General features: G+C 53.6%; 2 protein-coding genes and 1 pseudogene across 4 annotated transcripts; 1 reads left to right on the forward strand and 2 right to left on the reverse strand.

Moving 5' to 3' along the window:
• The first annotated feature begins 247 nt into the window (after window positions 1-247).
• Window positions 248-6,075, forward strand: LOC146423299 (class I histocompatibility antigen, F10 alpha chain-like). The gene is made up of 8 exons (XM_085044908.1): window positions 248-384; window positions 2,306-2,569; window positions 4,209-4,484; window positions 4,716-4,988; window positions 5,078-5,176; window positions 5,274-5,309; window positions 5,449-5,481; window positions 5,813-6,075. The coding sequence occupies exons 1-8, from the start codon at window positions 309-311 to the stop codon at window positions 5,824-5,826; spliced, it is 1,071 nt and encodes a 356-aa protein (XP_084901034.1). The 5' UTR covers window positions 248-308; the 3' UTR covers window positions 5,827-6,075.
• A 3,075-nt stretch (window positions 6,076-9,150) lies between these two features.
• LOC146423300 (uncharacterized) lies at window positions 9,151-10,548 on the reverse strand (annotated as a pseudogene).
• Window positions 10,549-14,817: 4,269 nt separating this feature from the next.
• LOC146423301 (C-type lectin domain family 2 member B-like) lies at window positions 14,818-23,167 on the reverse strand. 3 transcript variants are annotated; one of them, XM_085044905.1, is made up of 5 exons: window positions 21,684-23,161; window positions 21,254-21,358; window positions 20,833-21,017; window positions 15,334-15,434; window positions 14,818-15,270 (listed from the first exon to the last, which is right to left on the reverse strand). In XM_085044905.1, exons 1-5 carry the CDS (start codon window positions 21,721-21,723, stop codon window positions 15,225-15,227), a joined length of 477 nt encoding a protein of 158 aa, XP_084901031.1. In that variant the 5' UTR covers window positions 21,724-23,161; the 3' UTR covers window positions 14,818-15,224. The 3 variants fall into 3 exon arrangements, 2 of the variants coding, with proteins under 2 accessions (XP_084901031.1, XP_084901032.1); XM_085044906.1 differs by lacking the exons at window positions 14,818-15,270; window positions 15,334-15,434 and adding an exon at window positions 20,608-20,740 and having other exon boundaries at window positions 21,684-23,160; XR_014847586.1 differs by lacking the exons at window positions 14,818-15,270; window positions 15,334-15,434 and adding an exon at window positions 20,623-20,740 and having other exon boundaries at window positions 21,684-23,167.
• Between the last annotated feature and the right edge of the window lie 86 nt (window positions 23,168-23,253).

The following is a 23,253-nucleotide window of genomic DNA, read 5'->3' on the forward strand; positions in this document are numbered from 1 at the left end:
TGAGCTGTGGGTGAGGCCGGGATGGAGCAGGGACTCCCCTGCAGCCCCGGCAGGAGCCCAGGCCGGAACAGCGAGGATCCAGTGGGATCCACATGAATTCTCTGATTTCCCCTTTCCCTCCCCGCCCTGCCCTCTCTCGGTCTCAACCTGCGAGTTCCGGATCTGCCCGGCGACCGGTGACGTCACTATCAGGCCGGGCTGCCATTGGCGAGCAGGAAATAGCTGCTCCAATGGCGGGGCAGGAGGCTGTGCTCGGGGCGGGGCCAGGGCAGTGGGCGGGGCCAGGCGGGTCGCGGCGGAGCAGCGCGATGGCTCCAGCGCTGGGGCTGGGGGTGCTCTTGGGGCTCCTGGGGCTCCTGGGGGCCCCGGGGGGAGCGACGAGAGGTGAGTGAGACCCCCGGGACAGGGACCCCCTGAACCGCAATTCCTGAGCACCGGGACCCCCTGAACTTCCATTTCCGGCCACCGGGAACTCCCTAAACCTCCTTTCTCGGGCACGGGAACCCCCTGAACCCCCATTTTTCGTACGGTAACCTCCCTCCGTTCCCTTCCCCAGCACCGGGACCCCCCTGAACTCCTTCATCTTGCACCGGGACCCCGCTGACCCTCCATTCCTGGGCACAGGGACCTCCCTGAACGTTCATTTCCGGCCGCCGGGACCTCCCTGTACCTCCTTATCCGGCCCTGGGACCCCCTGCACCCCATTCCCGGCCATCCCGCCATTCCCAGACCCCAGCCCCGCCCATTTTCTCTGCTTTTGGACCCCCCAGATCCCCCAAATTTCCGTGTCCCCCCAGTTCTCCATTCTCGGCGCTTCCTCAAAGGGGGTCTCAGGGTGTCCCGGATGGTCCCAGGGTGTCCCAAGTGGCTGTCACAGGGTCCCAGGGGTGTCGCAGAAGGGATCCAGTGAGATCCAGATGAATTCCCTGGAATTCCCCTTCCCCTCCCCCCGCGCTCTCTCGGTCACTTTCGCGTCTCCCAAGCGGCGACACCGAGATGTGCCCGGAGACTGCCCCAGCACCGGGACCCCCTGAGCCTCCATTTCCGGCCACCCGGAACCCCCCTAAACCTCCATTCCCGGGCACGGGAACCCCTGAACCCCCATGTTTTGCCCTGTGACCCTCCTCCATCCCTTCCCCAGCACCGGGACCCCCTGAACCCTCTTATCCTGCACTGAGACCCCCCTGACCCGCCATTCGTGGGGCACAGGGACCCCCCTGAACTGCCATTTCCCGGCAGTGGAATCCACTGTACCCCAATTCCTGAGGTCGGGGATCCCTTGAATGTTCATTTCTGGCCACCGGGACCCCCTTATGCAGCACCAAACCTCCCTGCACCCCCTTATCCAGCACCAAACCCCCCTGCACCCCCTTCCTGGGCATCCCGCATTTCCCAGACCCCAGCCCCGCCCTTTCCCTCGGCTTTTCGCTCCCCCAGGCCTCCCGAATTTCCGTGTCCCCCCAGTTCTCCTCTCCCGGCCTTTCCCGAAAGGGGCTCCAGGGGGTCCCAGGTTGCTCCCGGGGGTCTCAGAGGAGCCTCCCGGGGGTCGCAGTGGGCATCCAGTGGGATCCAGGTGAATTCCCCTGGAATTCCCCTTTTCCCCTGTCCCCTCCCCCCGCACTCCCTCGGTCACTTTCTCTTTCCTGTCTCCTAGACTGCACCCCAGGATCCTCTCACCTTTCCCAGCCCCATCCCTCCTCTCCCAGTCCTTTCCTTGAACTCTGGACTCTTCCCAGCTCTCCCAGTTCCCCTTCTTGACCCTTGGCTGCTGCCAGAGCTCACCAGGCTCTGCGTCCCCCCAGTTCTGCACCCCCTGTGCTTCCTGCAGGGGTCTGGGGTGTCCCTGGGGGGTCAGATGGGGTTCCAGGGGAATTCCCAGGAAGTTTCCCCCTGAACTTCCATTCCGAGGCTCTGGGACTCCCCTCCACTCCCTTATCCTGCACCAATCCCCCCCTGCACCCCATTTCCCAACCATCTTGCTTTCCCCAGCCCCTGTTTTCCCTTGACCCTGAGAGCCCCTGGACCCCCATTCCTGCTTTTCCCAGCCCCCAGCCCCCCTTTCCTGTGCACCAAGAATCTCCAGGACCCCTATTCCCAGCTCTCCCCATCTTGTGACCCCTCTTTTCTCGGCTCTAGGGACCCCTGGACCCCCTTTCCTTGGCACAGGGACTCTCTGGACTCCCCCATCCCTCCCTGCACCCCAAGCTCTTAGTCATGAGATCCCCAAACCCCTTCCCAGCTCTCCCATTCCCCCTTTCATTGAGCCATGACCCCCCAGAGCCCCCAAATCTCTGTGTCCCCCCAGTTCTGCACTCCCTGCGTTACCTGGACGTGGCAGTGTCAGAGCCCAGCCCGGGGGTCCCCAAGTTCGTGGAAATGGGGTACGTGGATGGAATTCCCTTTATGCACTACGACAGTGAGCGACGCCGGATGGAGCCGCTGACACAGTGGATGAAGGATGAACCCGAGCCGGGATATTGGGATAGGAATACCCGGAATGCTGAGGGGAGCCAGCATGCGGCTGCCAGGAACCTGGAGATAGCACGGGAGCGATACAACCAGACCAGGGGTGAGTGGGGGGAGCTGGGGCTGGGATGGGATCTGTGGGGCTGGGATGGGATCTGTGGGGCTGGGATGGGAATCTGTGGGGCTGGAATGGCATTTGTGGGGCTGGGATGGGATCTGTGGGGCTGGGATGGGATCTGTGGGGCTGGGATGGGATCTGTGGGGCTGGGATGAGATCTGTGGGCTGGGATGGGAATTGGGGGACAGGATGTGATCTGTGGGGCTGGGATGGGAATCTGTGGGGCTGAGATGGGATGGGAACTGTGGGGCTGGGATGGGATCTGTGGGGCTGAGATGGGATGGGATCTGTGGGGCTGGGATGGGATCTGTGGGGCTGGGATGGGATCTGTGGGGTGGGATGGATCTGTGGGGCTGGGATGGGATCTGTGGGGCTGAGATGAGATCTGTGGGGCTGGGATGGGATCTGTGGGGCTGAGATGAGATCTGTGGGGCTGGGATGGGATCTGTGGGGCTGAGATGAGATCTGTGGGGCTGGGATGGGATCTGTGGGGCTGAGATGAGATCTGTGGGGCTGGGATGAGATCTGTGGGCTGGGATGGGAATTGGGGGACAGGATGTGATCTGTGGGGCTGGGATGGGAATCTGTGGGGCTGAGATGGGATGGGAACTGTGGGGCTGGGATGGGAACTGTGGGGCTGGGATGGGATCTGTGGGGCTGAGATGGGATGGGATCTGTGGGGCTGAGATGGGAATCTGTGGGGCTGGAATGGCATCTGTGGGGCTACGATGGAATGGGATCTGTGGGGTGGAATGGGATCTGTGGGGCTGGGATGGGATCTATGGGGCTGGGATGGGATCTGTGGGGCTGGAATGGGATGGGATCTATGGGGCTGGGATGGGATTTGTCGGGCTGAGATGGGATCTATGGGGCTGGAATGGGGACTGTGGGGCTGGAATGGGATGGGATGGGATCTGTGGGGTGGGATGGGGTGGGATCTGTGGGGCTGGGATGGGATCTGTGGGGCTGGAATGGGATCTGTGGGGTGGGATGTGATCTGTAGGGCTGGGATGGGAACTATGGGGCTGGAATGGGATCTGTGGGGCTGAGATGAGATCTGTGGGACAGGATGGGACCTGTGGGGTGGGATGGGATCTATGGGGCTGGAATGGGAACTGTGGGGCTGAGATGGAATGGGATGTATGGGGTTGGGATGGGATCTGTGGGGCTGAGATGGGATGTGCGGGGCTGGGATGGGACAGGATGGGATCTGTGGGGCTGGGATGGAGCTGTGGGGCTGGGATGAGATCTGTGGGGCTGAGAGGGGATCTGTGGGGCTGGGATGGGAATCTGTGGGGTTGGAATGGGAAGTGTGGGGCTGGGATAGATCTGTGGGGCTGAGATGGGATGGGATCTGTGGGGCAGGATGGGGTTTGTGGGGCTGGGATGGGATCTGTGGGGTGGGCTGGAGTGGGCTCTATGGGGCTGGGATCAGATCTGTGGGGCTGGGATCAGATCTGTGGGGCTGGGATGGGATCTGTGGGGCTGGGATGGGATCTGTGGGGCTGGGATGGATCTGTGGGGCTCTGATGTGCCTCCATGGGGCTCCAAAGGGCTGGGATGAGGCTCTGTGGGGCTGGGACACAATGCCATGGGTCTCTGTGGGTACAATCCTCCCCCCCAGGTCTCCACACATGGCTGTGGGTTTATGGCTGTGACCTCATGTCTGACGAGACTATCCGTGGATCCTTTCGGTACGGCTACGATGGGCGGGATTTCATCTCCTTCGAGCTGGGATCCAAGGGATTCGTGGCAGCTGACAATGCTGCTGAGATCACCAGGAGGCGCTGGGAAGGTGAAGGGAACGTGGCTGAGAGGTGGACGAATTACCTGGAGCACGTCTGTGTGGAATGGCTTCGGAAATACGTTGGATATGGGCAGAAGGAGCTGGAGCGCAAAGGTGGGGCAGAATTCCTGGGGAGATTTGGGATTTGGGAATGGAGGAGTTGGGAGCACAGTAATTCTAGTGGGAATTCCATGGGCAGATCTCACCCCCATCCCATTCCAGCAGGAATTCCATGGGCAGATCTCACCTCTATCCCATTCCAGTGGGAATTCCATGGGCACATGTCACCCGCATCCCATTCCCACTGGAATTCCATGGATCCATCTCACCATTATCCCATTGCAGAACGCCCCGATGTCCACGTGTCTGGAAAAGAGGAATACGGGAAGCTGATCTTGTCCTGCCACGTGTATGGATTCTACCCCAGAGCCATCACAGTCAACTGGATGAAGGGGGACGAAATCTGGGATCAGGAGACAGAGTGGGGTGGGATCGTTCCCAACAGCGACGGCACCTTCCACACCTGGGCCAGGATCGAGGCGCGGCCGGAGGAGCGGGAGCAGTACCGGTGCCGGGTGGAGCATCCCGGAACGCTGGAGCCTGGGATCTTCAGCTGGGGTGAGGCTGGGAATTGGGAATGTGGGAATAGGGAATTGGGAATTCCCAAATGGAGATTCCCCTCCACCTCACTGTTCTGCATTTCCCAGAGCCAAAATCGGGGAATCTCACCCTGGTGATTGCTCTGTGCATCATCGCTGCTGTCCTTGTCGTTGGCATTGGATTCGGCGTCTGGAAGTTCCAATCCGGTAACCCACGGGATGGGGTTCGGGAAGGGCACGGATCCACCCGGCAGCATTCCGGGAATCCCACACCATGGGTGCTGATCCCACTGTTTTTCCACAGGGAGGAAGCAGAACTCTGGGTACAGCCCACCAGCTGGTGAGTACCAGTGGTGGATCCAGCTCTGGATCCCCTCTGTGCAGATCCCAGGGTGGATCCTGGATTAATCCCGGGATTAACAGGGTTAATCCCAGAGTGTGATCCGTGCTGGAATCTCATGGATCTTCTCTTTCTGCAGGAAAAGAAATGGGAACCAATGGCTCTACTGCAGGTATGGAGCAGGATCAGAGTGGGATTCCTGAGGGGGATTGGGGCAGGATGGGTGGAGTGGGATCAGGGGGGGAGTCTGGAGCAGGATTTGATGGGATGGATGGAGCAGGATTGGTGTCTGATGGATGGATTGGGATGGATGGAGCAAGATTGGTGTGGGATTCATGGATTGGGATTGGTGTGGGATGGATGGAGCAGGATCAGGATCAGGAGGGATGGATGGAGTTGGATCAGGTGTGATTCCAGAGCAATTCCTGCTCTCCATGAGCTCCACAGTCAGGTCTATCTCGTGGGATAGGGACAGGGTGACACTGTGACCCTCTCTCACCCAGTACAAATCACCTGAGCCATCCCTGGAGCCGGAACCAGCCCCTTCCCTCTTCAGATTCAGCAGATTCAGCAAAGCTCATCCCACTGCTCCCACCCATCCTGCAGCTCTTCCCGATGGATCAACTTCCCATTTTCTGTGTTTGAAAGCTGAGAGCCGCAATTATTCCAAATGCTTTAATTTTGGTATGAAATTATCCTGCTTTGGGCAATCAATACTGCTTTGGGCAATAAATAATGTTTGGGGCAATAAATCATGGTTCCCTCCTCTGGTGTTCAGCAGTTCCTCTCTGGGGGCCAGGAATGGGAATGGGGACACCAGAATCAAGATGGGGACATTGGGAGCAGGTTGGGGACTCCAGGAATGGGAATGGATGCACCAGGCTCAAGCTGGGGACACCAGAATCAAGATGGGGACACTGGGAGCAGGTTTGGGACACCAGGGTTGAGCTGGGGACGCCAGGAGCAGGCTGGGGACACCAGGAGCAGGCTGGGGACACCAGGAACAGGTGGACACTTGCCACCCACACCCAACTCCATCCCCAGAATTCATTTCCCGCTCTGTGTCCCATGTCTGAGGTGTCCCCAGGAGGGGTTTGGCCACGCTGGGCTCCTGGAGGGGCAGTGGGATGGGGGGAGGGGCCAGGCCAGGCCTTGTTGTCCCCAGCGGTCCTTGAGTGTCCCAAAGTCCAGGTTTGGGATCTCAGAGAGGTTCCCTGACCATGACCATGATCATGACATGAGCACGAGATGGGCATGAGGTGAGAGTGACCATGAGATGACCAAACCACAACTGTGAGATGACCATGGGATGACCATGACTGTGACCATGACACAACCACAACCCTGACCATGAGATGATTGGGACCAAGAGATGACCATGGGTTGGCCATGGCACAACCATGGCCTTGAGGTGACCATGACATGATCGTGACCATGAGATGGCCATTGCAATGAGATGACCATGAGCATGAGATGATGCTGATCAGGAAATTATCATGACCATGACCATGAGATGTCCATGACGATGGCTGAGCTATGATGGTGAGATGAACAAGATATGATTGTGGCCATGAGTTGACCATGAGATGCCCATGACCATGAGAGGACTGTGACCATCAGGTGACCATGACACAGCCATGAGGTGATCAGAATCATGAGATGACCATGATCATGAGAATGACCCGATTGTGATAACGAGATGACCATGAACATGAGAGGATGGTGTCAGAGGTTGGGGGCATTGGAATTTTTTCTCCATCCCTGTTACTAAGCAGCAGATATCTGGGTGATTAGAGACATCAACTCTTTTATAAGAGACAAAAGGGTGTGCTGGGTGGGGCAGGGGAAGGAGGCAGCCGGCCGCTGGAACTGGCACTTGTTCGCGGGACACCGGGAGGAAAGGGACTGCTCTTTGCTTCTGGCTGCAGCCGCAGGAAATGCAACTGTGCGCTGTCTTCTCCCCCTGGCTGGGTGAGCTTTGATTCAACCTCTTTCCCACTGGGAGTGCACGTTTGCCCGGCTGCGTTTCTCGCAGCAGCTGCCAGGGAGTCCGGCTGTCCCTGCCGCCCGCCCCGCTCTGCTGCACGAGACCGCGGTGTCTGCCATGACTGCAGAGTCCCTGTCACCTCGCTGGCTAGCCCGGGAGAGAGCCAGCCCCTGCCCCTGCCGCCCCGCTTTGCTGCTCCGAGCTGCCTGCCTGCTCCTCAGCCCTCCGCCATGACCAGCTGTGTGAGGCTGACCTGACCCTTTGCCACAGCGCCACCTGCAGCCGCTCGGCAGTCATCGCACCTGCCCTGCCCGGCCGGGAGCTCAACAGCGCCCCTGCTGCTTGCGACCGTGATTACACCACAGGGGAAAGTGCTCAGCAGCTCAAAAAGTCATCTGCTATTGGTTTCTGGTTCTATTTGTGGTTATTATTATTATTGTTATTGCTTGTTTATAGGTACTAGTAAAGAACTGTTATTCCTTTTCCCATACCTTTGCCTGAAAGCCCTTGATTTCAGAATTAAAATAATTTGGAGGGAGGGAAATCACATTCTCTGTCCTAAGGGAGAGTTCAACCTCTCTTAGCAGATATTTGTCTTTCAAACCAAGACAGATGGTCATCAGAAAATGACCATGACTGTGAGTTGACCATGAGATGACCATGACCATGACCATTTCATGACCATGATACAGTCATGAGGTGAACAAGATCGTGAGGTGACCATGAGATGACCATGAGATGACCATGAGATGACCATGGCTGTGAGAGAATCATAACCATGATGTGACTGTGAGATGACCACGACCATGACCATGGCCACTGTTGCAGTGGCCCTTAGGCCGATAAGCTTGGGTGACCAGCCACATGGGTCAATGACAGTGGATGAGAAATCCTGGGTGTGAGACCAAAGCCATCACTGATATGGTTAGGGCGACAGGCTTGTCACCACCCAGAGGACCCTGTGGTTGGAAGCATTAACATGCACCAAGCAGCAAGTCTATTGGCCCCATGCAGCCATGACCATTACAAGGAGATGACCATGAGCATGAGATGATGGTGGTCAGGAAATGACCATGACTGTGCGATGGCCAGGAGATGACCGTGACCATGAGATGACCATGACTGTGATCATGATCATGACATAACCACAGCCATGACATGGCCAGGATATGACTGAGGCCATGAGTTAACTAGAAAACAACAGTGAGATGACCATGGCCATGCAATGACCATAACCATGACTATGACACAACCATGACCATGAGATGACCATGGCCATGCAATGACCATTACAATGAGTTAACCATGACTGTGAGATGACCATGAGCATGTGATGATTGTGACCAAGAGATGACCATGAGATGATCACAACACACCATGGCCATGTGTGGTCATGATCACGAGGTGACCAAGAGATGACCATTCCAGTGAAATGACCATGAGTATGAGATGATGGTGATCAGGAAATGACCATGACTGTGCGATGGCCAGGAGATGACTGTGACCATGAGATGACCATGACCATGAGGATGACAAAACCACAGCCATGACATGACCAGGATATGATATGTGGCTCATATGTGGCCATGAGTTAACTATAAGACAATGATGAGATGACCATGACCATGCAATGGCCATGCGATCACTAAGAACATGAGATGACCATTACAATGAGTTAACCATGACTGTGAGATGACTGTGAGCATGTGATGATTGTGACCATGAGATGATCACAACACACCATGGCCATGTGTGTGGAGAGTTGCCCAAATATAACACGCGCACTCATAGAGGTATTGGTGCTATTTCGTTTATTTCTTCTAAGACAAGCATTAATATAGACAAAAGGTACTGTTCACGCGACAGGCTGGTACATATGATTGCTTATTTGCTACTGTTCACGTGTCTATTCTAGCTTGCTGATTGGCTGTAAGTTTCTAGGCACGATTTGCTTGCTTCAGCTAAAGTACTGAGTGTGTGATTTTTCCCTATCTTGCTGTATTTCCCCTATGTTAGTTACAATCCTGGCTCTTGTTCTTCTTTATCTCCTGGCAAGGACAGTCTTGGCTCTTGTCCCTCTCTGTCTCCTGGGAAGGACATTTCAGAGTTGGGAACAAAGGCTGGTTTGTGCATGTACATTGCACCTTGCACGTGCACTTTGCTTATGTGGCCTTGCTGTGCAAGCCATTCTCCAACAACTCCCCTTTTTTCTTTTTGCACAAGCCAGGCTTGATTGACCGTCTTTACTAGCATGCGCTGTAAGCATTGCACTATGCATGGCAAAATTGTTAAAAATAGCAAAACTACAATTAAAATGAGCACAGCTGATTGGATTAGGTCTTTGAACCGTCCAGTAATTCCCCAGCTTTTCAGCCATCCGGCAAGCCCTAGGCCATCAGCTATCTGTAGCTGCCCTGACAGGTGCTGCAGTTCGGCAAGTTGCTGGTGAATGGACTTTGAGTGATCAGAAAGGTTCATGCAGCACATTCCGTCAAACTCTTCACAGCCATGGCCTTGGGCTAGTAAGAGAAAATCTATCACAGCTCTATTTTGTAGCGTGGCGTGTCTAACTGAATCAACGTCAAGCAACAACTCTGAAATGGCTTGAGAAGGAGCGTTAGTTTGTTTAGCTAGCCAGCATCCTAATTTGTTCAGCTGAGCCAAGGCGCCAGCAGAAGCTACTCCTGGTGCAAAAAAGGAAGCAGCTATGATGGCTTCAGGGAACCAAAATTTGATATTTGATTTACAGTCAGGGGAGAAAGCATGAGTCATTCATTTTGTTCCATGATGTTGTCGGGTCATATTCAGTATCATCCAAGTGTTGGGGGTTAACAACATCAATCTCCCTAGGGAACAAGGTCCACCTCGTAATCAGGAGGGAATGCTGGGCCATGCGTGGTCTCCACAAATTAAAAACTTTCCTGCTGGTAACGACATAGGGTTAGTTGTGGGCACAGATAGATTGGTAGAGGCATATTGACACCATGTACTGGCATCTCTGTATACTGTCAGGCTAGAGTTTACACTTGTTGCTGTACCGTTGACTTTGGCTTGCTTGCTTGTCCAATTAAAGGTCACACAAGCATCCATTCGTATAGCTCCTAATAGCTCTAGCTCTTGAGACTCGTTTGGGGCTATGGGAAGGGAAGGAACCCAGGCGTCCCAATTGTCTACTGTGCTGTTAAGATTTGTCTGATCGCAGGTAGGGACGCTGGAAGGACATGGCCTTGTCAGGTATTGCTGGAAGGACATGGCCAATTGTCTACAGGGATGCTGACTAAGCAGGTAGAAAAGGGATTGCCCGGTGATGAGAGAGAGAGACAAATTTCATTTTGTTCTGTTAGGCTGGCCAGAGTGACCCATAGATTCGTTTTGGGCTGTGCTGGGGCCCATGCTGCAACAACAGAGGTTAGGCAAGCTATGCTCAGTGAACTCACATAATGACATTAACAACACATCTAGAATGGTCAATACAGTAACAATAACTGTTATAAAAAGCGAAATTACGTTTTTCCACACATAAAATTTTAGTGCAAATACTGCATTGTCTAATTGCTTGAGGGGTCATACTCCCCCTTTTTGTTTTTGGCAAGATGTGTTTCCTTCTGTAAGATGAAAAATGACACAAAGGTGTAACAATACATGGAATAAAACAATAAGCTTACTTAAGAAAATACAACCTCAATTATTTAACTACTCTGCTATCTCCCAGGGACTGCAATTGCTGGGGAACCTCATTCCACAGGCAGGGCTTGGAGAACCTTTCCCGGGCAAGGATTCCAAGTTTACCTGGAAGAGGGTTCAGCTTTCACAAGTCCAAATCAGTGAGTCAAGATGACTCGATCACATTTTTGGTGCAGAAACACCTGGGTTTGGTGGCATACTTCCCAACCAGCTAGGACCAAGGCTTAGCCAGAGCCTAGGCCTTAACTGGGAGGGTTTCTCTAGAACATTCTACCAACAGGCTTCTATTAATAACAATTAGGAAAATTATTTAAAAATTATACAGTTCTTGCAGATAACAACAGAAGGTAACGTGAAATATTCTAAAGCAGCTGGCATTATTATTAAACTTTAACTAAATAATCAATGGTACCATAAACAAATTATAACTGAAATTGTGCACGTGCAGCATCATTTGAAATTTTCACTCATTCTTTTGTGCTATCTATGGGAGATAAAACTGCAAAGATTGTTATGAATAGTAGGATAAGCTAACAAATGCAGAACAATTGGATCCACGGAATTTTTAACGACAGCAAGGATCTTACAGACTGTGTGTTCACATGGTTAAATTTTCATCAGGAAGGTTTCTGTCTTAAGTCTTCATTTTATCTTCACAGTAGAAAACCCGTGTTCTTTAAATGAGCATAACATAACAAAAATGAACTTGTCAAAACTTAAAGTTAACATCACTGAAAGTGAACAGAATTCAATCTTAATAGAACTTAACAGAACATAAAATTACTAGAACTTAATAAATAGTAAATTGAGCAACACTTAAGAGACTTAACTATAATTGAACTCAAACTTAATGGAATTTAAAATTAACATTGCTTAAACGTAACTTGACTTGAACTTAACATAATATACGTTTAATAAAACTTAAACTTATTTAACTTAACGGAACTTAGCTTCAATGGCACTTGAGAGGTAGTTTAAAATATTCACTATAACACAGCACGAAACGTCTCTAGGCAGAACGGAGTTTTCTGTGCTCTAGGTTATTTTTTGCTATTTATAGTAAATGTTTGTTTTTAAGTAATTGTGAGTCCACAGACATAAACACAGGACACAGGGGAGAAGACAGTAAAACTTCCTTTTGTTGGTTTCAGGTGTAGGTATTTATGTCTCAGGACTTCTTGGCGCTTTGCCTTCAATACAGAATAAAACTTCTGTTCTTCTGGAGGTCTTGGTTAGAACATCATCTAGAGACTTAACTTACAAATTTAAAATGCTTAAGAAGTTAAAACAGCACTCAGTATGTTTGCTGCAGTACTGTCACACTCACATACACACAGACATTGGTTTTAGTTATACTTGTGAATAATAAAAAAAACATTTCCTTAAATTTAGTGAGGTAGTTACTTTGGATGCCTCTGCATCTTTTGAGCTTTAAATTTATGAAAGCTAGACTCAAACTTGAGAGTATTATTTTGAAAGTTTCAGATACAGCAGAGTTTAACTCATTTTGACTCTATCATTACAAGAAAACTACTGAAGATTTATCATACAGCAATTAAACATAAATGAACAATATACAAAGAAGTAACTGAGCTATAGATAAGACAGCAGCAACAGAGAACTTCAGAGGGTTAAATTTCTGCAGGATTAACTGGAAGGGTCAGAAAAGTGTGGTAAACACACGGTAATTCATTCAATGTTTTGACATCAGGCTGTAAAGTTAATTGCTACAGCCTTATATTTTGTTCAGTTAATATTCACTTTACTGAATGCATCAGGGCTACTTGAATCTCTGCTGAGTAAGGACACAACACAGAGCTTGCCTGTAAACTAAGATAAAGGCTGCCTGCAATTATATTTGTACTATTTGCTTCATACTGAGTAGTTTCAGGCATGCCAAGGTCAGAGCTGTAGCCTCAGATATCTTCTAAACACTTAGCTGGGCAAATGCCAAAGCAGCTTGGCGAGCTATTTCGCAGGCAGAAGAAAAAATTTTTAAATTTTGGAAAGGTTTTAAAAAGAGAGAAATGGAGGTTTGTCCACAATAAGGCTACAAATAAGGCATTTTGTTGTGGTTTATATACTAATTTTGTAGAGTTGAGATAAAATGCATTGGGAAAAATTAAGCTGACTTGAACAGTCTATATCTGGCTAAGACTCTATGAACATCAGAGGTATACTTAAAATAAACACTTTTAGAACTGCTTCAGCAAGGAATTTAGCTCTTGTTCAGGGTTTTATCAATTAAGGTGTTATCACTCATTAGGACAATTATTTTGCTACAAGGCTTTCTTATTCTGAAAAGCTGAAAACAAGTTTAAAAGACAACTCAGTTATACTAATTTAAAAAAAGCACTTTGAAAATACATTCACAAATCAACTTGTGAAGTCTTGACAGGGTTTTCCGGGGCACACCTAGTGCTCGCCTGCTCCCCCGTCACCGGATGGTGTGGGGAGGCTGCGCGGGGGAAAGCGAAGAGGAAAAACAGCAGAGCTGGCCCTGCTCTTCTCTTTGGCCCTACGCCTAGCCAGGCAGCCCAAAGCGTCCGGGGGGGAAGGCACTTCACACACCCAAGCGGGACTTGCTCCAGACTCATTGCTGTCTGGGGCGCAGGGGGCTGGAAAGCCCACTGCTGTAGTTGGGCTGCATTTATAGCTGGTCTTACATGCTGCAATATTTGTAGTGACCCTGAGGGGCTAGTCATTGGTTGTACTATTTTCTGGGCAATTGTGTTGTTTCCTTGCTGTTTCAATTGTTTCATCACTTGTTGCAATTGAGTTCTCAGTTCTTCTATAAGATTCTTGAGTTGTTTCTGGCTTTTGGTGGCTGTTTTTTGCAGAGTAATATTGTTTGCCAGCTCTGTTTCTTTTTCGTCAGAGCTGCTTTTTTCCTCACTGGGCAAGGGCTGTGTTTCTGGGATTGCTGCCCACGTGGGCAATTGAGGTGACGGAGGGAGGCATGGATGCTGGAGGCATGACTTCTGTGACTTCCGTGTTCTGTATTATTTGACTGGAGCTTGCAATCGGAGAAATTTCTGCACTTATCTCTGGATTCTGTCCTGTAGCAGACTCCCTTTTGAGCAGACCTCTCAGGTTAGATTTTTCATACCTTTTGTGTAATTCAGACAGTCGAGCTGGACTCTACTTTTTGCTTTTTCATCACTTGAAACTTTTCAAATAAAAAAGCTTTTGTTTCTTCCTTGGACTCTTTCAGCGGCAGAGGAGCAGAGGGGGTGTTATCTGTTGGAGGGCGGCCAGCAGGAACAGAGAAAGCCTGCGCTGCTGCGGCAGCTACACGGGTCTCTGTCTTCATAGTTTTTAAAGTGTTGATTATAGAGCACCAAGTCGCTCTCCTAGCTGTTAGACCTTTTCTCCCCTTGTTCTGTATCATTTGGTCGAAAAAAAAATCTCCTACCCCTTGCCATTCTGGCACAGCAAAAAGCAGAGGGGGTGAGCCAAAATAGTTTTTCTTCCTAGTGTAGGAAATAAGTTTATCTAAATTTTTCTCCTTCACTCCTTTCCCTCTATTATCAAGGATATTAAAGAGTAAATTTTGTGCTGCGGCAAGTTCTAAATCCATTGCACGCGACCCCCGCGCGGAGGAAGAGGTAGCGACCCTCCTCACCTGGCTTGGACTTTAATTCGGTTTTCAGCCGTTTCTTGGCTCGGATTTCAATTTGGTCTTCAGCCGTTTCTCCGCGTCTGTGACCTCCTCCCAGCTTCCACTGCTTGACCGATTCAATCTTCTTGCAGCTTCAGCTTTGGTGTACTCTGTCCCTGTCTTGGACCCCAAATGTCAGAGAGGTCACTGGGACATAGCACACACTCTCACAGAGATAATAGTGTTATTCCATTTATTTCTTCTAAGACAAGCATTATTATAGAAAACAGGTACAGATTCATGTGACAGACTGGCACTTATGATTGGCTGTCAGGTCTATGCATATAGTATCTTAGCTTTCTGATTTGCTGCAGTCTCTAGGCACGTTTCACTTGAATCAGCTACAGTTCTGCCAGCATAAGCTGAATTACTGTGCGACTCTCTATTTTGCTTATTTCCTCTACATTGGATACAATTCTAGCTCTCTTTTCCTTTCTATCTCCTGGGAAGAACATCTCAAAGTTATGAACAATAGCATCTTAGAGTTAGGAACAATAGCACCTTCAGAGTTTAGAACAATAGCTGGTTTGTGCACGCTGCATCTTCTTCTGCACGCACACCTCGCCAATATGGCCTCTTTCTATTAGCCATTTTCCAACACACACCCTGCATTGCCCAGGACACGAACCCTGCAGGGAGAAGCAAAGACAGCACTGGAACCACAGGGCCCTGCCTGTGCCCCCACAACTCACGAGGAGATGAAGCTGCTGCCATCCACCCACTGCAGCCACTGGCCCTGTCTGTGCAGCTCGAGCCAGGAATTGTCATTCTCACTGAGGTGGAAGAGGAACTTCTGGCAAGGAGAGAAGAGCAAACAATGGGAGCTGCACCTCTGGCCCAGGAGCTCCCCAGGCTCCCCTCAGCCACCCCAAATCCCTCCAGATCCCCTCACTCACCATTTCCTTGTCATTGAGCACAGCCAGGGAGGCCCCGAGCTCGGAGCGCCGAGTCTGAGCCTGATCCCAGGAGTGGTGATCCCTCGAGAGGAGCTAGCAGATCCCGTTGTACCCAATCCAGCCCTTGGGACAGGGCAGCAGCCGTGGAGTATCAGATGTCAGATGTCTCCACAGCTTCTCTCTGCAGAGCGAACAGAAGGTCTGAGGATTCTCCCCTCACGGAGCAGCCCGAGCTCCCATTGGCTAGTTTTCCCACTCAAACCCCTCCAACCCTAGTGACTGGCCGACTCAGCCGTCACTCCTCGTTCTCCCGCGCGCTGATTGGTCAGAGCGGGGCTGAGGGACGATCCCGGCCGTGAGGGAGCAGTGAGCCCGCAGTGCCCCGAGGGGTTGGGCTGAGGCTGCTGCTCCTCCTTACCTGACACAGCAGCCAAGGACACCGCCAGAGCCACAGCCAGGAGCAGGAGCAGAGTCAGCACAGCAGGGTGAGCACGGGATGGGATCTGATCCACTCAGCAGGAGCTGGAAAGAGCCGCAGGCCGTGAGTATGGAGCTGTCCTGAGCAGGAAGGAACCCGCAGCCCATTCTCCCCTCACTGAGCTGGCAGAAGGAGAGATAAGGGACAGGGACACAGCCAGGGGACAAACAGGGACACACCATGGGGACAGCCTGTGGCAGGAGAAGTGCCCAGGGCCAGGGCTGTCAATCCAGCAGAGCACCAGGCCTCTTCCAGAGCCCTGGACACAGCCACACCCTGCCAGCCCTGTGCTCCTGGGATGACACTGCCCAATGTTCCCTCCCTAGAGGCCACAGCACTGGCCCTGCACTCACCCAGATATCTTCCGAGGCTCTTTCTGTGTGTGACTCCCATTGCTGATCCATCCTGGCACTTCTCTCCAATGCCATCCCTGGGCTGGGATTCACTCTGCCCCAACAGAGAAGCAGCTTCTCCCTGCCTGTGCCCAGCAGGATCTGGCAGCTGAGGCAGCTCTGTCCCCCTGGTTGCTGATCCATCCTGGGCACCCAGGGCATCCTTGGGAATCTCAACAGCGGCTCTGTACACGATGAGAGCTCCCGGCTGGTGCTGGCTCTGGAAGGCGCTGCCAGCTCAGTCCTGCCCTGTCTCTGCTCCCCGGCAGCACCTGGGGACACAAACACAGTGTCAGAGAGCTCCGGGCCCAGCTCGGCCCTGCAGCCCCAACCCCTCTGGCTGTGCAGCTCCGGGCTGGGACAGGCAGGGACAGTTAGGGACAGGCAGGGACAGTTAGGGACAGGCAGGGACAGAGCCCAGGAGCTGCCGAGTGCGGGAACAGGGCAGCTGCGGATCGGGCTCAGCCTGCCGCGGGGGGAAGAACCAGCAGCCCTGAGGGGCTCAGCATTGTCCCCTGCATGCCCTGCGCTAAAGGTTGCAGCTCAGGGACAGCGAGCGAAGGCACCGCCCTTTCGGGGCGTGGTTGAGGACAAGAGGCGGAGCTTGGCAGGGAGAATACGGAGAGGGGGGCGGACATGGTGGACATGTACGGGTAGGCGGGAGGCCTGGCGGCCCGCCAAATGCCCCAAGCTATTCTCCTCCAGACCTCGTCCCTTGGCAGGGACACTCAAGTTCCTCCCGTCCCCTACCAGCCCCGGGCACGGACATCTCCCGTGTGCTGTGCTGCTCTGTGCTACCCACAGCAAGTGGGACGAGCCAGCGCTGCTCCGGCACCGCCTCCTGCCGAGGCAGCAGCGGCAAGGAGACCGCGGGCAGCCGCTCCCTCAGCGGCCTCAGGCCAGCGGCAACACGGCGCCACGGCCAGGGAGGGAAGGAGGGAGGGAGACGGGAGAACGAAGCCGCCACAGCCCCCCTGCCGCCCCCTCCATCCCCTCCATCCGCCCGCAGCGAGCCCCGAGCCCCGGCACAAGGCAGCGCGGCTCCCACCTGCGCTGGGACAGCCTCTCCGAGCTCCGCCGCCTCCCCGGGCTCCGCTGCTCTCACTGCTGCCGCTGCTCTCCGAGCTCCGCCGCCCCCCAGCCTCTAACCGGCCGCTCCTCCAGCCTCTGCTGAGCCCCCGCCTCCGCTCCGCCCCTCCCCGGCCCCAGCCCATCCCCACCCCGCGCAGTCGCAGCGGCGAACGGATCCGGATCGGGGCAAGGGGCGGAAATGGGTTTGATTTCTCTTCTCAGCTTTACAGTTCCAGAGTGACTCATGGTAAATGCTGCTAGCTGTTACTGCTCTGTGGAACTGGTATTTCACGTATGGAATCTGATTAAATGCTGCTAGGTGTTACTCCTCTCGAATTGCTAAATTCAGGCATAAATCAGGTTACATTCAGGCACAAATCAGGTTAAATGCTGTTAGGTGTTACTCCTCTTGAATTGTTAAATTCAGGTATAAACGAGGTTGAATTCAAATGTAAATCAGGTTAAATGCTGTTAGCTGTGACTCCCCTTGAATAGCCACATTCGGGCATAAATCAGGTTAAATGCTGTTAGCTGTTACTGCTCTGGGGAATTGGTAATTCACATATGAATCTGAGTAAATGCTGCAAGATGTTACTTCTCTTCAATTGTTAAGTCCAGGTATAAATCAGCTTAAATGCTCTGTGGAATTGTTAATTTCAGACCCAAAGAGGGAATAAAAGGGACTTGAGGAATTAAAATGGAGTATTTTTGGGAAAAAGAGTAGGATTTGAGGGGATGGAATGGGATTTTGAAGAATAAAACGGTTTGGGAGTGGAAGGTTTTTGCGAGACAAAAGTGGGTTTTTGAGGGGTGAAGTACAATTTTGGGAACAAAACCGAATTTTGGGAAATAAAACGGATTTTTAGGAGGTTGAAGTGGGGTTTCTCGGATATGTCGCCAATGTCCCCATAGCCCCCCAGACCCGTCCGCGGCCCCAAAAACCCGCAGTTCTCCACACAAAACCCCAAAAAACCCGCAGTTCTCCACACAAAACCCCAAAAAACCCGCAGTTCTCCACACAAAGCCCCAAAAAACCCGCAGTTCTCCACACAAAACCCCAAAAAACCCGCAGTTCTCCACACAAAACCCCAAAAACTCACCGCGAATCCCCAAATCTCTCCCGCTCCCAAAGCTGCCTCCGCCGCCGCCGCCATCTTGTCAGCAACTCACCGAGGAGCGAGGGGCGCGAGGGGCGGTGACGTCACTGCCGCCCGCTCCCCTTCCCCGGCGGCGCCATGGTGAGAGCGAAACCATGGCAGGGCTGAGGGGATCCCAAGTGCGGAGCGGATTGTGCGGCTTTGTCTCTTCATCGCTTTATTGCTTTGCCATTAACTGCTTCTTCGTCCTCCCCGCTGTCCCTCGTGTCCCCTCGGCACCTGCAGCCCCGTCCCTTGCCCTGCTGCCCCTGCTCCGTTCCATCGCGGCCGGCAGAGAGGAGCTGCCGGAGCTCCCGGATCGGTTCGGTTTGTCCTTCCCAGCCTGGGGAACAACGATTTGGGAGTTTTCTGCCCAAAGCCTGTCCGTTCCTGCGCTCAGCCCGAGGGGTTTGGGGAGATTTTGGCTTTTTGGGGAAACCAAAGCGATGCACGGAGCTCGCCCAGCGCAGGGCAGCTCTGCAGGCGCTGAGCTGGATAGAGCCTGGCAGAGGAGCAAAGCGGCTCAGGGATGGCGAAACAGCGATTAATTAACCATTCATTAGCCTGACAAATTGCTCCTAATTAGCGGGTAGCAGAAGTGAGGCCCCAGGGCGCTGAGTCAGCTCCACAGAACATTTTGGGTCTTTTTTCAGATACCTCTGGCTTTTCATCACTCAATTCTCCCCACTTCATTTATTCTATGGTATTTCATCAATTCCCACCTCTCAGAGATCACAGAGATCTCCTGCTCTTTTATTTTCACCATCTTAGGGCAGCGAGGGTGGCTTTTGTCTGGCAGCACCTCCTGCCACAACTCCCTGTCCTTTCCCCCACAGGAACAAACCCCAAATCCCCATTTTCCTTTCCCCCACAGGAACAAACCCCAAATCCCCATTTCCTTCTCCTGGAGACAATTTCGTACCTCCCTGATGTCACTGAAACTGCAGGAAAAACAAAAACCCTCCAACAACATTTTTAATGTTAGAGAGTCAAGGCATTACTTTACTATCTGGCCAGGATGTAGTTCTGGTCAGGATGTACCACAGAAATCATCTCATCCACACACAGCCCAGCTGTGCAGAGAGAACCATTCCATGACACATGGATTTTTTAAATATTTAAATATTTTATACAGTACAAAGACATAGAAAAGCATTGGCTCAGTGTTCATTGCTCCAAAGCTGAGCAAACCCCCAGTATTCAGTTTCCCATTGGATCTGAATCTCCTCATCTCTGATGGTAATCAGATTTTTCATTCTTCAATTTCCCTGTCAGTGCTTTCCTGCCCAGATGTCTTCACCCCTACTGGAGGTGAATGTTTGTAGATATGTTGAGTTTATCAGACCTCACCTGGCAGAACAATGCCCTGGAAAGAAACCTAAAATTCCTATTTTTGGGGTAAAGACAAACTTTGACTAAAGTTATACAAAATATTTAAACTGCCACATTTTCCAGCAATCCTTTCAAGTGGCACTGAGGTGACCCTGAGATCAGCCACTGAGGTGTTTGTGACATCAGGCACTGAGGTGACATTATAAAGTGGCACTGAGGTGACCATATAAAGTGGCACTGAGGTGACCCAGAGATGAGGCACTGAGGTGCTCCTGAGAGTCAGCACAAGGCAGATGCTGCAGCTGAGGAAGGACATCCTTGTGCTGGAGGAAGAGGCGAAGAACTGGAGCTGCCAAGTGTGCAGAAGGTGCTCTGCCCATGTCCTGTTACAGGTGACTTTGGGCTCTGCTGCACACGTAGTTCATGTCACTCGAGCAGATCTCACTCCTGAGGATGTTCTCAGCAAGAGATCTTTTCTCCATCCCATTACAGGTGAGTTTGGGGTCTGCTGCAGATATACTGCATGTCACTTGAGCAGGGCTGCCCCCCCAGATAATTCTCAGCCAGGTGCACACAGTCTGCATTGCCTTGGAGCTTGACCCTGCAGGAAAAAGCAGAGACATTGCTGGAACCTCAGGGAGACACCTTGTGCCCCTGTGCCCCCAGGCCCTGCCTGTGTCCCCCAGGACTCACGAGGAGATGAAGCTGCTGCCATCCACCCACTGCAGCCACTGGCCCTGTCTGTGCAGCCCGAGCCAGGAGTCGTCGTTCTTGCTGAAATGGAACAGGAACTCCTGGCAAGGAGAGAGGAGCAGATAATGGGAGCTGCAGCCCTGGCCCAGGAGCTCCCCAGGCTCCCCTCAGCCACCCCAAACCCCTCACTCACCATTTCCCAGTCCTCGAGCACAGCCAGGGAGGCCCCGAGCTCGGAGCACCGAGCCTTAGCCTGATCCCAGGTGAGACGATCCCTCGAGAGGAAGTAGCAGATCCCGTTGTACCCAACCCAGCCATGGGGACAGGCCAGCAGCAGAGGAGTGTCAGATGTAACCGGAGCGTCAGTTTGTCTTCTCCCTGCAGAGCGAACAGAAGGTCTGAGGATTCTCCCCTCACGGAGCAGCTCGAGCTCCCATTGGCTGATTTTCCGGCTCAAACTCACTGCCCCCAGCGATTGGCTGATTCAGCCGCCACTCCTCGTTCTCCCACGCGCTGATTGGTCAGAGCGGGGCTGAGGGACGATCCCGGCCGTGAGGGAGCAGTGAGCCCGCAGTGCCCCGAGGGGTTGGGCTGAGGCTGCTGCTCCTCCTTACCTGACACAGCAGCCAAGGACACCGCCAGAGCCACAGCCAGGAGCAGGAGCAGAGTCAGCATCAGCAGGGTGAGCACGGGATGGGATCTGATCCACTCAACAGGAGCTGGAAAGAGCCGCAGGCCGTGAGTATAGAGCTGTCCTGAGCAGGCCCAGCCCTCACATCCCCACCCAACGCCAGGGGAGCACAGCAGGGACCCTCAGCCCGTGTGCCACTCACTGAGCTGGCAGCACGAACAGGGACAAGGGACACAGGTGTGGGGACAGCCAGGGCAGGAGAAGTGCCCAGGGCCAGGGCTGTCAGTCCCAGCAGAGCACAAGGCCTCTTGCAGAGCCCTGGACACAGCCACACCCTGCCAGCCCTGTGCTCCTGGGCTCACACTGCCCATTGTCCCCTCCCTAGAAGGCCACAGCGCTGGCCCTGCACTCACCCAGATATCTTCTGAGGCTCTTTCTGTGTGTGACTCCCATTGCTGATCCATCCTGGCACTTCTCTCCAATGCCATCCCTGGGCTGGGATTCACTCTGCCCCAAGAGAGAAGCAGCTTCTCCCTGCCTGTGCCCAGCAGGATCTGGCAGCTGAGGCAGCTCTGTCCCCCTGGTTGCTGATCCATCCTGGGCACCCAGGGCATCCTCGGGAATCTCAACAGCGGCTCTGTACACGATGAGCGGCCCCGGCTGGTGTTGGCTCTGGAAGGCGCTGCCAGCTCAGTCCTGCCCTGTCTCTGCTCCCCGGCAGCTCCTGGGGACACAAACACAGTGTCAGAGAGCTCCAGGCCCAGCTCGGCCTGCAGCCCCAACCCCTCTGGCTGTGCAGCTCCGGGCTGGGACAGGCAGGGACAGTTAGGGACAGGCAGGGACAGTTAGGGACAGCACCCGGGAGCTGCCGAGTGTGGGAACAGGGCAGCTGCGGATCGGGCTCAGCCTGCCGGGGGGACAAGAAAAGAACCAGCAGCCCTGAGGGGCTCAGCATTGTTCCCTGCATGCCCTGCGCTGAGGGTTGCAGCCCAGAGACAGCGAGCGGAGGCAGCACCCGGTCGGTATATGTTTGAGACAAGAGGCAGAGCCTGGCAGGGAATGTGCGACCGAGACGATGGGACGGGGATCCGCGGAATGCCCCAAGCTGCTCTTTCTCCTCCAGAGCGCTTGGCTTGGCAGAAACACTCAAGTTCATCCCATCCCATGCCAGCCCGGGGCACGGACATGTCCCACTGCACCAGGGGCGCCCAGACCAGTGCCACACGGCCGGGAACAGTCCCGGGAATGGGACTGTGATGTGCTGTTCTGTTCTGCGCTCTTCTGTTCTGTGATGTGATGTGATGTTCTGTTCTGTGCTACCCACAGCAAGCGGGACGAGCCAGCGCTGCTCCGGCACCGCCTCCTGCCGAGGCAGCAGCGGCAAGGAGACCGCGGGCAGCCGCTCCCTCAGCGGCCTCAGGCCAGCGGCAACACGGCGCCACAGCCAGGGAGGGAGGGAGGGAGGGAGGGAGACGGGAGAACGAAGCCGCCACAGCCCCCCTGCCGCCCCCTCCATCCCCTCCATCCGCCCGCAGCGAGCCCCGAGCCCCGGCACAAGCCAGCGCGGCTCCCACCTGCGCTGGGACAGCCTCTCCGAGCTCCGCCACCGCCTCCCCGGGCTCCGCCCGCTGCCGCCGCTCCCGGGCCGCACACACGCTCCCACCATGGCGCCGCTGCTGCCCCACTAAAGCCCTGCCTGCCTGCCTGGGGGCGACACCGGCGCCGGCCTTGTCCCCGCTCGCTGGCACCGAGCAGCAATTGCGCTAGGACAATTCCGAGTGACAGCACAGCCAGCCAAGGGCAGCGAGGCGCGGGCTCTGCACACGCACGGAGTCACCTCCCTTTCCCGGAACTCGGGCATTTCTCGGAACCTTCGGCTGAGCAGCAGCTCTGGCGCTGTTCCCAGCCCGGGCAGGAGGCCAGGGAATCGCTGCTACCCTGAGCCGCCGGGAGCTCGGTGTGACCTGGAGCTGAAGGTGCTGT

The sequence above is a fragment of the Lichenostomus cassidix genome, unplaced genomic scaffold (assembly GCF_008360975.1).
Source record: "Lichenostomus cassidix isolate B80296 unplaced genomic scaffold, HeHo_3.0 HiC_scaffold_853, whole genome shotgun sequence".
Taxonomy (NCBI): Eukaryota; Metazoa; Chordata; class Aves; order Passeriformes; family Meliphagidae; genus Lichenostomus; species Lichenostomus cassidix.

Coding starts and splice junctions, on each gene's coding strand:
- LOC146423299 (XM_085044908.1), top strand. CDS start 309: ATGGCTCCAGCGCTGGGGCTGGGGGTGCTCTTGGGGCTCCTGGGGCTC. Junction 5,177..5,273: donor CGTCTGGAAGTTCCAATCCG/GTAACCCACGGG, acceptor GTTTTTCCACAG/GGAGGAAGCAGAACTCTGGG. Junction 5,310..5,448: donor TGGGTACAGCCCACCAGCTG/GTGAGTACCAGT, acceptor CTCTTTCTGCAG/GAAAAGAAATGGGAACCAAT.
- LOC146423301 (XM_085044905.1), bottom strand. CDS start 21,723: ATGGGAGTCACACACAGAAAGAGCCTCAGAAGATATCTGG. Junction 21,359..21,683: donor GAGCCTCAGAAGATATCTGG/GTGAGTGCAGGG, acceptor GGCTCTTTCCAG/CTCCTGTTGAGTGGATCAGA. Junction 15,435..20,832: donor TGCTCGAGGACTGGGAAATG/GTGAGTGAGGGG, acceptor TCTCCTTGCCAG/AAGTTCCTCTTCCACCTCAG.